The sequence below is a fragment of the Berghia stephanieae genome, chromosome 2 (assembly GCF_034508935.2).
Source record: "Berghia stephanieae isolate SIO BIC M18660-M18661 chromosome 2, UCSD_Bste_1.3, whole genome shotgun sequence".
Classification (NCBI taxonomy): domain Eukaryota; kingdom Metazoa; phylum Mollusca; class Gastropoda; order Nudibranchia; family Aeolidiidae; genus Berghia; species Berghia stephanieae.
Window position 1 is genome coordinate 13,964,768 of NC_088361.1, and position 12,500 is coordinate 13,977,267.

Sequence of the window (12,500 nt, forward strand, 5' to 3'; positions counted from 1 at the left end):
AGTCCACAGCTTCGAGCATCTTTGGATCACATTGTTTTGTCTAGCACTGTGTCATACACAAGTTTTTCCGATCTTTATCTGGCCCATCGTTCGTTACCTTTGTCAATGAGAGTCGCACAGTTGGTATCGGGATCGTATTGATCTGGGCAGATACACACACATTCGTCCCGTACGAAAGTCAGGTAGCCTGGACCACAGTCCTTGGATGTGCCTTTACAGAATGTCTCTGGAATGAATAGAACATGAAATGTGTGTGGCTGGCTGAGAAAATCCGGAAAGATGGACAAATTTCATAAATTGAGTTATGTGCGCAGTGGTGTAGACCACATCTTTCTGATCATTTACCACTTTAAATTTTCTTTCTATGTTTATTAGAACCCAAGTTATGATTTTTTTCTGAATAAAATTTGTTGCTATGAGAAACACTTTATCTTCGATTTTGGCTCATATCTCAAATAGAAGCTTGCCGCATCTTCCCGGGTTTTTCAGCCAGTCTCACATATTATGTGAACAACCGTATCACGCTTGTAAATATGTCCGAATGAACTATCTAGATGAAGAACAGCGTGGCTCAACGGTACGGTCTTTGCTCCGTACGCAAAAGGTACAGAGTTCGATCACCTGCCGCGCTGTGTGGCCTTGAGCAAGTCACATCACTCTAGATCAATTTGAGACGCTGCACGGCGGCTGAAGTCTGGGTTATTCCAGTCTTCCCTTGGAATAGACATTAAAGACAAATTTACCCTACAGCATGAATAAAGGGAATTCATTTTGTTTTTTAAATGCAATGTAACTTTCTCCTTATCATCCATTTCATAATTTTCCTCAAAACTTCACACCCACACAACACAAAAATAGATTTCTCTTACACAGAAAAGTAACACGTGGATTCGTTATGTAACAAATGTGACAGTTTTCCTATGTTTGTTATGAAGCGGGTTAAAGACAGAATGCTCAAAATTGATAATTAATCAGTTAACTGACGTACTCTGGAAACTCGTATTTAAAAATTTGACCAGAAATATATATCGATCGGTTTAAAAATCCCTCATCTTCCAAACAGTTTACCGTTATTTTAAAAGGACAAAAACAGCAAGTTTGAGATGATCTTTTCCTTTATGAAGATGTGACGATAAGAATTCATTAGATTGGATTAGATTAAATGTGATTCGAAGAATGTTTGGGATAGTAGTAGTATCGTTCGGCTACACTTCTATGTTCAAGGTATCAATTCAGGTTCGGAAGTCTTCATCACATTTGTTGATGGTTTCAAATCCCCCTTCCAGTTTTGTCTCAGGGCAATCTAGTACGAGGTGGTTTGCATCTTGTGGTGCTTGGTTGCACTTTGGGCAATGTTTGGGATAAAATATTTTTTAGTCTTATTAGTTGCAAATATTTACCTTGGATTTATTTTTTTACATATTTCATTTATCATTTAGACAATAAACAAATATTTCTATTTATTCCTTCAATTATGTATCTATTTATGTATCGATCTATCTATTTATTTATTTATTTATCTGTATCGACGTGTCGCCTACTTATTTGCGGGACTCATACCCCGATTTGTTCTGGGCTCATTGTGACGTCTTCTTTTGTGCAGGTCTGATAACCCAATTGTTGTTGGGCTCACTGTTGTTATGGAAATACTCTCAGACCAACGAAAAATATTGTCCATTATAACAATGCTAAAACGAGTCCATAATTGATAGGTTATTAGACCTGCAAATATGTGCACGTCGGCTCGTTGTTTTCATGAAAACACAATCAAATCAACCCAGAGTTGTGTCCGTTACAGCAATGCTAAAACAAGCCCAGATTTACGTTCGGCTACTTGACCTGCTAATATGTGCACGTCAATCTATAATGGAACATTTTCCATCGTGGGGCTATTTGGTCTGGTGGTATGACACTCGCTTTCGGATCAGAGCGTCCTGGGTTCGAGCTTCGCTCGACGCATAGTTGATTCCTTGGAAAAGGCTGTTTAATCACATTCTCTCAGCGTACTCAGGTGTAAAATAAGTACCTGGCCGTTAACAGCGTTGTCTTTGTCGGGGACAAAATGTAATAATATAGCCTCAACAGCGCCATGTCTCGTTCAATATGCCACGTGTTGCTGTTGATCAGGGACGCTTTCAAGTCTCTCCTTACCACCTACAGCAAAATCGTCACATTTGTTACGACACATTTTTTCTTATTCATATTTATTTTGTACATCCCAATGATCTTTGTTTAATTAATAAGAACATAAAGTCGTTTTGTAGAGAGATTGTTTGAGTTCAAAAAAATCAATTTTTCTCCTTTGTAAGCCTGACATTTTGGGAAAATACTAAAAATGGTCGGTAACAATGGGAACAAGGGAACAACAATGGGAAAATAGTCACATTCGTTACGATACAACCAACATCTTTCTTATTCAAATGTCTCTTGTACATCATATAATTTAAAGAAAATAAACAGTGTGTTGTAGAGAAATGTTTTGCTAAAGAAATTTTAAATCACAAGAGCGTAACTACTATTGTGTTTGGGTGATCAAAAATATATTTTTGTATTAGTTGGGTGAGAGTTTTGGGAAAATCCTGAAAATGGTCGGTAAGGAGAGAGTTACAAGCTTTTTTTGTGGATATTGCGCTATATAATAAATAAATTGAGCTTTTATATAGCGCAATATCCACTAAACGTGCTCAAAGCGCTTTACAAGGGGTCCCTGGTCAACAGCAACATTTAACATGTAGGACGGGACATGCCGCCTGTTAGGCGATATTACAATTTTTCGGACAAAGACAACGCTGTTAATGGCCAGGTACTCGTTTTACACCCGAGTACGGTGAGAGAATGTAAGGAAAGAGCCTTTTCCAAGGACTCAACTATGCGCCGAGCGCGAGGCTCGAACCCAGGACCTTCCGATCTGAAAGCGAGTGTCATACCACTAGACCACATAGGCGCTCAATTATTTTATTATTATTAAAATTATGTCTAAAATTATCCACACACCACGAAGTCTTACCAGCACACTTGTAGTTCTGTGTCATCTCGTACATGAGTGTCTTGATGGACCTCATTCCTGACAGATGGCCCATTTCTGGACGGACGTAGTCGTATGTCGGACCTCCGGAGCTGTAAAACTGATTTGTGATCGGGGTTGGGAGAGAGATGAGGGTGGGTGGTAATCAAGGAAAATGTTTAAAGACATGGATATTCACGAAAACTGGCCATTTTTAGTATTTCCTGCCTACCATGTCATGCCTATCCTACAATCATGAACTGGAGCTTTTATAAAACTTGAGATTTTATATAGCGCAATATCCACTAAATGTGCTCATTGCGCTTTACAAAGGGTCCTTGACCAACAGCAGCACGTAACATGTAGAATGAAACATGACGTCTGTTAGGCGATATTGAATTTTTTTTTCCCGACAGAGACAAAGCTGTCAACGGCCAGGTACTCATTTTACACCTGAGTACGATGAGAGAATGTGAGTAAAGAGCCTTTTCCAAGGACTCAACTGTGCGCGGAGCGAGGCTCGAACCAAGGATCTTCCGATCCGAATGTGAGTGTCATACCACTAGACCACATAGCCGCACAAAACGGTTTAAAGACATGGATAACCACGAAAAGACGTATCTCCTAACTCTCTCATTACTGGCCATTTTCAGTATTTCCTACAATGCCCCTTACGTTCGGCCAGTGATTCCACAAAACTAGTTGTCCCTCGAATTCGGAAAAATGCTGGAATGAGATCCTTTTCTCATTTCGGACCCTCTGTTTGGAACGCCTTACCGCAGAGCATTCGTGAAAAAGAATCTTTGTCTATTTTTAAACGTTCGCTAAAAACATATCTGTTTCGATTTCAGTAGATGGTATGAGAAGCATGATAGGTTTGGTTTGTGTTGTGTGTTGTGTGTGTGTCTGTGTGTGTGTGTGTGTGTGTGCTTGTGTGTGTAAATGATTATGTTTCAGCCAAAGTAATTTGTAATTTAAGCGCTTAGAGTCTGGTGTCTCGGAGTTATAGCGCTATATAAGTTTTCAGCATTATTATTATTTATTATTAATGTCATGCCTACCCTAGTGCGAAGTTCTTATTCTCTATTTTCTTCTGGTACTTTCCTACTCACTTCGTTTCTTGTTATTATCAACATAAGTGCCCTCTCCACTCACTTTTCTGAATTAATAATTCTCCCTAAATAGCGGAGCATACTCAATGTCTTAATCGTTTCTATGTTACATGTATGTGTTGAGAATATTGGCTATTAAGCTTAAATGCTGGCCAACTAACTTCGCGGCGTTTGTGTGTGTTGCACCCGTGACCTCAAGAAGTCGAGGAGAGAGGCTCTAGTTAGACTACGGTTTGAAGCGACTTGTTAGGGGGTCGTGGATAGCTTATACTGTAGAGTCACGATCTCCCAGGCCTGGCGGAGTTGTCGTACCAGTAAGGTCGGGGGTTTGAGCCCCCGCCTCGAAGTTTTTATTCTCTGTTGTCTTCTGGTACTTTCCAACTCACTTCATTTCATGCCTACCCTTAAAGCAAGCTGACCATAATTTTGTGTGCAAAGCAAGCTCTACAAGACAACATTAAGTTATTATGAATTATACAAAGATTATTCTTCAAATTTGTGATGTACAAAATAAATTGCTTTGTAAAGCGCTTTGAGAACCGTTAGTGGATATTACGCTTTATAAAAGCTCACATTTTTTTGTTTCTTAGTTTCTTTTTTTTTTTGATTTAATCCGAAGGACTCATTCAATTCCTATAAAATGTTGATTGTTCCCAGCAATCTTTTCTGACTGAAGCAATCCATTCATTCCTTTGTTATCTGCCACAATGTCTGCATTACAGAATTACACTTTCTAACATCTTCCCAAAGTAATAAAATCCTTTGTAATTCTTTCTCATACTATTGATGATTGCGTTTAGGCAAAATACTCACATATCCGTTGGCTGGATATAGAAGGAACGAATTTGACGTCTCTTAGTTCTTTGTTATTGTCAGCCATTTAAGTGATTACTTTTCATTCAATGATATCAATCAGACTATAAACTATATACTACTGGCGGATGTTGTGCGTATTTTACCTAAACGTATATCTTTAATCACATTCTCTCACATTTTTCAGGTATAAAATGAGTACATGGCCGTTAACGGCGTTTTCTCTGTCGGAAAATAAAAGTGTAAAGCGCCTAACAGGCGTCATGTCTCGTCCTAAATATTAAACGTTCCTATTCGCTAGGTAGGGACCGTTGTAAAGCGCTTTGAGCACGCTTAGTGGATATTACGCTACGTTAACCCTCTCCTTACCACCCATAGTAAAATCGTCACATTCGTTACGATGTAGCCAACAATTTTGTCATTCAAATTTCTTTTGTAGATCATATTATATGAACAAAACTGTTTGCTTTAGTTAAAGTATATTAACACCGTGTTGAAGAGCTCGTTTTGAAACAAAAATATGTAAATCACGAACTAACAGATTTTGTGTTTGAGTGAAATAAATTTATTTTTGTTCTAGGTTTGGTGTGAAGTTTTGGGGAAAATCCGGAAAATGGCTGGTGAGGAGAAATTTAAACCTCAATATTTTTCTCTGTTAATTACCACTTAAAGTATCGGCATTCATCATCCTATCAAATGAAACATTCAAATGTAACCAAACTGCCATTTCATGTTTTGATCATAAATTCAAGTTTTTAGTATCTAAATATCCCGAGGTGATTCTGTGTTTTGTAGCAGTGGGACGCAATATGTGACCCAACGTCTCAAAATGGTATTATGCCGGGATGGACCGGATGCTAAAAAGTCAAATTAAAGCTAAACCGGTCAAAAGTATGAATTATTGGTATGTAGCACTCTAAAATATGATATTCCTTCTCCTCTATTATGAAGCATAACAAACTCAACTTAAGTCTGATATTTCTGGCTACAAATTCCATTTTCAGCATCATAATCATCCCGACTTAATACCGTTTGGAGGCGAGAGTTGACATTTTTTTTATTTTTTTTTTTAATTGATATTTGCTTGTTTGTTTTGTTTATTTTTTTGTTCGTTTTTTTTTTTTGGTTTTTTTTTCTCGTTCTTTTTTTTTTTTTTTTCGGATAGCAATGGTCAGCAGATTAAACCTCTGAAATTTCCATGATCACGATCGACGGCGGATCAAAACTCTGAAATCTACATACGACCTTTGCGCACCGTGTTTTATTTAATTTTGGACGGTTCAGGCTTCAGACAGAGTTTTGATCCGCCGAGCGAAATGCAACATTGCCCGATTTAACAGTCTGTCTGACTTGCATAGTCAATCAATCGTCTTTTTTAATGGAGAAAAAAAATGAAAATGAATGTTCTATTTATCAGAATGGTTTTCCTCTGTCTGGATGGGACCAACACGCCTGTAGTGATCTGTCATAGTTCAGAGTTGAAACCGCTTAATTGAAACAGCGCCGTTACGCATAAATCGTCCCAGTTAAGCGGCGTTCCTAAAATCTTCTTCTTTCAGCTTATCCCGCATTTTGCAGGGTTGTCATTATGAATGCCACATCTCCATGCATCTCGGTTCATAGCGTCATCTTCCTCCACGCCCAGTTCTTTCATATTATCCTTTACCCTATCCAACCATCTAGTCTTTGGGCGTGTCTTTTTCCTCTTTCCCGCTAATTGGATTCAATAGTCTGACGTCACGCCGCCCGGCAACGGCGGCCATCTTGGTTCTAAACAAAGAAAATCATTACTTTTTATTCTTCAAGTGGTTAGAACTTTTCATATGTCTTGTAATCAGAATGTTTAAAAGTCAAAACATGATCAAATTTATGTTTTTTTCCCCTCTGGATACGCTTTTATGCTCATCGGGGAAATATTTCATACGGGCGTCCGCGATTGTTCCGATAGTTTAGAGCCAGTGTTGCTCAGTTACCATGCGTCATTAGGAAGGAAGTGACGTTACGACTGTTGAATCCTATTGTAAGTCCAATACTTTCCTTCCCACGTACTCCCTCTCTCGTCTCTTTACATGTCCGAAACAGTTCAATCTCTTCATCTCAACATCCTCATTTCTGCCACCTCAACTTCTTTATCTTGTTTCTTTGTTGTAGCTGCTGCCTCTAGTCCATACAACATTTCTGGTCTCACAACTATTGTATATATTTTCCCCTTCAGCTTTACGGAAATTCGTTTGTCACACATAACTCCAGTTACCTTACTCAAATGATTCCAGCTTGCCCGCGGCGTTCCTATATAAGACAACTAAACAAATAAAAACAAAACAAAAAAAAATATTTGCACACACACACACACACACATAGAGAGAGAGTGAGAGATAGATAGATAGATAGATAGATAGATAGATAGATAGAGAGAGAGAGAGAGAGAGAGAGAGAGAGAGAGAGAGAGAGAGAGGATAAACAAACAAAACAAAAACAAAATACAAAACAAAACTCATATTCCGCCCATAGACATTATAATTGAAACAACCTTTCAAGACTAGACACACAAATTGTTTATTGTGATGGTTGTAACAAAATGGATACAAAGCTTCCCTTCAATCATTTGCCAAACTGATACAAAGCTGCTAGAAGCTGTGGAATTTTATAAAGTAATAAACAAACATGAAGATAACAGTTTCAAAATCAGAACAAAATACCAAACACGGAACGTTTCGGACTCAAAACCTTTCTTCAGCCAACAATAAAAACAAAAACAAAAATGCATTACTTTAAAAAAAAAAAAATTAGACGACCGTATATCTGGTTTTTAAGTAATCTATTTATGTTTTATATTGTTTTTCTTGTTCGCTGAAAAGGAGTTTTGAGTCCGAAACGTTCCTGTTTTGGATTTTTGTTGTTTTTTATTATTATTGAGGCTGTTACATTCATTTTTCTTGATTACTTTTTTCACTAATTGTCTAGAAAAGTTTTTCATATTATTTGTCTTTATCACTTGTCACCATGACAACATTTATTGAAAATAAATATTGATTGACCATAGCTGATGACAAAGCATTAGTTACTTGTAATTGGATTCACAAGTCGGTTGTCACGTCGCCCAGCAACGGCGAGAAGCCTGGTTCTAAATAAAGAAAATGGGTACTTTTTATTCCTCATGCTGGATAGAACTTTTCATATGTCATGTGATCAGAATGTATAAAAGTCAAAACATAATCATATTTATATTGTTTTTCTCCTCTGGATACACTTTTATGCTCGTCGGAGAAATATTTCATAAGGGCGTCCGCCATTGTTCCAATAGTTTAGAGCCAGTTACTAAGTCATCATGCGTCGTTACGAGGGAAGTGACGTCATGACTGTTGAAGAGTATTATCATTGTCATGAATGTAATACAGTTATGCCCCTTAGTATAAATAGACGGTGCATGAAACCTATTCCGTCATATTATTATTATTATTATTATATTATTATTATTATTATTATTATTATTATATTATTATTATTATTATATTATTATTATTATTATTATTATTATTATTATTTATTATTATTATTATTATTATTATTATTATTATTTTATTATTATTATTATTATTATTATTATTATTATTATTATTATTATTATTATCATATTATTATATTATCATTATTATTATTATTATTATTATTATTATTATTATTATTATTATTCCTCTTACTACAGACATATTTTAAATTTATTTTTGTTTTAAATTTGAATGAAACTCTGAAGTCGATCCAATCAACCTACGAGCATCCAAATATCCAGTAGAATTCGTACTATACAAAAGATTCGGTCACGGGGAAATCGTTCCAATTAAGTGCGTATTCCGATTAAGCGACGTTCAAATCACCGGCTTCGACTGTATAATAATTAATGACGAACCAGCTTATCGGGAAAGCAGAACGGCGTGCTATTTGAATAACAATCAGTTGATGGACAAGAGACACAGTGTACGGACTGCCCGATTTCTTAAATTATTAGGCTTTGACACTGGACCGTTACATTGCATATCAATTGCGGTAATGAGGAAGGTATTAATTATTGTGCGGCTATGTGGTCTAGTGGTATGCCACTCGCTTTCGGTTCGGAAGGTCCTGGGTTCGAGCCTCGCGCTCGGTGCATAGTTGAGTCCTTGGAAAAGGCTTTTTACTCACATTCTCTCACCGTACTCAGGTGTAAAATGAGTACCTAGCCGTTAACAGCGCTGTCTTTGTCCGAAAAATTGTAATATCACCAAACAGGCGTCATGTCCCGTCCCACATGTTAAATGTTGTTGTTGACCAGGGATCCCTTGTAAAGCGATTTGAGCACATTAAGTGGATATTGCGCTATATAAAGCTAAAAAAAAGTTCAATTAATTGTGCGGTGATCTGGCAAAACCCGTCGGATGTCGGAAACATTGGAATCAAATATTATTACATATTATTCGAATAGAGGCACTATTTCTGGACAAAATGCATTTTGAATTTTGCAAATATCTTAATTATGGCAGCTTGTATTCATGCGCATTGACTTGTAGGTTCTGGATGTCTTATTTTAACAAGAAAATGGAAATAATAGAAGAATAGCGATGATGATGATGATGATGATGATGATGATGAAGATGATGATGATGGTGATGATGGTGGTGGATAATAATAATAATAATAATAATAATAATAATAATAACAAATAATAATATATAATAATAATAATAATAATGATCATAATGAATAATAAATAATAATAATAATAATAATAATAATAATAATAATAATAATAATAATAATAATAATAATAATAATGATCATAATGATAATAATAATAAATAATAATAATAATAATAATATAATAATAATAATAATAATAATGATGATAATAATAATGAAAAATAATAATAATAATAATAATAATAATAATAAAAATAATAATGATAATAATGATAAATGATAATAATAATAATAATAATAATAATAATAATAATAATAATAATAATATAATAATAATAATAATAATAAGAAGAAGAAGAAGAAGAAGAGAAGAAGAAGAAGAAGAAGAAGAAGAAGAAGAAGAAGAAGAAGAAGAATTATGATGATGATGATGATGATGATGATGATGATGATGATGATGATGATGATGATGATATCATCATAATCAACATCATCACCATTATAATCAAAGTTTTTGTGATGTGTACATTGCATACTCACATGATTGCCATACATGACGATAGAGGCTGGATCGAAGAATTGGAAATTGACCTGTCCTTTGTTTGGGGTGCTACTGTATTCTTTGTGTCTGTCTGAAGGAAAGGAAAGCCTCCAGTTTGAAACCAGTTAACCAGTAGATTTTTGACCAATCAAAACATGAAATTTGTGACACACCCTCACGCGTGCTCGGACATTCATAGTTGGTTGTTTATAAACAGTAAGGTCAATGGAATCGACCCCTCTCTGATCATTGTTATTGTTTTTATACCGTCAAATGGGTGACTAGTTATCACATGATTTTCTTGATCATATTAGAAACGTCTAGGTTTACACATAATTTTCTGTGTTGGTTCTATTGATCAAGCGGTAGAACAGTGAGTATTTTACTTAATCACAAACCATCGATAGTAAAACATGTGTAGTTTGCTGTGTCTACCAATCACTGCCATTGTTTACATGATGACGATTGTCCGAGAGGCGTGGTTATCTACCGGTCTATTAGGATACATGCATGCTCACATGAATATATATGTCCATTATTGTATTACAAAGGTAAAACTAGGGGTTTTATATAGCGAAATATCCACTAAACGTGCTCAAACCGCTTTACAAGGGACTCTGACTAATTGTGACCTCTCGCCTCAAAACGGTATTAAGTCGGGATCATTAAGACGATGAAAATGGAAGTTATAGCCAGAAATATCAGACTTAAGTTGAATTTATATGCTTTATATAGGAGAAGGAACATCATATTTTAGAGGGCTAAATACCAATAATTCTTATTTTTGACCAGTTTAACTATAATTTGACTTTATAGCATCTGGTCTATCCCGACATAATACCGTTTTGAGACGTTGGGTCACTAATAGCAACACGAAACAAGTAGAACGAGACATGATGCTAATTATGGACCTAGTTTTACATTGTTGTAATGGAAAATATTTTGCGTTATTTATTTGAGATTTCCAAGACCACAATGAGCCCATAAGGAATTGGGTTATCAGACCTGAAAATAAGTGAACGTCGGGCTCTACATATTTTAATTATTACACTTCTCTGTGTTTTGTTGGATTAAAAAAAAATTTCACTGCCTTCTTGTAATTTTAATTCTTGTCCTCCCCCCCCCCCCCCCAAACCGGCTATGTGGCGTTGTGATATGGCGCTCGCTTTCGGTTCGAGTCTCGCTCGGCCCATAGTTGAGTCCTTAAAATAGGTTATTTACTCACATTCACTCACCGTACTCAGGTGTAAGATGAGTACCTGGCCGTTATCAGCGTTGTCTCTTGTCCGAAAAAATTGTAATATCGACAAACAGGCGTCTTTATCCCGTCCTACATATTAAGTGTTGCTGTTTGCCAAGGAACCCATGTAAAGCGCTCTGAGTACATTTAGTGGATATTGCGCTATATAAAAGCTCAATTTTTACATGATTTCAGTTTATATAGATAGTTCGAAGATGACGTCATTCAGGTCTTTGTTATTGTTTTTTGCCATCCGCGTCTATGAGTAATGCTCACTGAACTGTATTAGCCCGACTATAAACGTTCATGGATACACACAGTTTTGTGTGTTGGTCCGTTATACTTCCGGATGGCAATGTTATGAGCTTCTTAGCCAAGCGCATACTGTCTATAGATAGAATGTGCTTGGCTAAGAAGCTCACAACATTGTCATTCGGAAGTCTAACGAGCAACACACAAAACTATGTGAAACCTTAAACGTTTATAATCAGGTTAATACAGTTTAGTGAGAATTACTTATAAACATGGATGGCAAAAAGCAATAACAAAGACATGACGTCAACTTCATTCTATATATAAGCAATGTTGGACAGGGAACAAACAACAAAGTTACTCACTGACCCTCGTAGATGTCAGCGTTGTGAATGGTAAGGTATTTGTCTCTCTGTGGATATTTCTGGGAATGAAGCCCACCGAGGGAATGAAGAGTCTCGTGGAGCATGGAAATCTGAAAATCAGAATCAAGGACTTGTGACCATTTGTGACCTCTCCCCTCAAAACGGTATTAAGTCGGTATAATAATTCCCTTTATTCATCCCCATGGGGAAATTTGTCTTTAGGGTCTATTCCAAGGGAAGACTGGAATAACCCAGGCGTCAGCCGCATATCAGTGCCGCAAATAGAGCTAAGGCGAGGTGACTTGCTCAAAGCCACACAGCGCAGCGGCAGGTGATCGAACTCGGTACCTTTCGTGTACGAAGCACAAACCGTACGGCTGAGCCACGCCCCCCCCCCTCTCTCTCTCTCTCTCTCTCTCTCTCTCTCTCTCTCTCTCTCTCTACTGTTGAGTTTCTATGCTTAAAGAGGAGAAAGAATATCTTATTTTGTCGTGCTAAA

At 36.5% G+C, this 12,500-nt stretch overlaps 1 protein-coding gene across 1 annotated transcript in view; it reads right to left on the reverse strand.

The window, feature by feature from the left end:
• The window catches only part of LOC144963874 (uncharacterized), a 91,888-nt gene that overhangs the window by 70,010 nt on the left and 9,378 nt on the right, over positions 1-12,500 (reverse strand). The window contains exons 6-9 of the mRNA XM_078897822.1: positions 12,006-12,111; positions 10,144-10,235; positions 3,008-3,125; positions 98-226 (exon numbers count right to left, since the gene is read on the reverse strand). Of these exons, the coding sequence (XP_078753948.1) occupies positions 98-226; positions 3,008-3,125; positions 10,144-10,235; positions 12,006-12,111 (445 nt within the window). The remainder of the gene's footprint in view (positions 1-97; positions 227-3,007; positions 3,126-10,143; positions 10,236-12,005; positions 12,112-12,500) is intronic.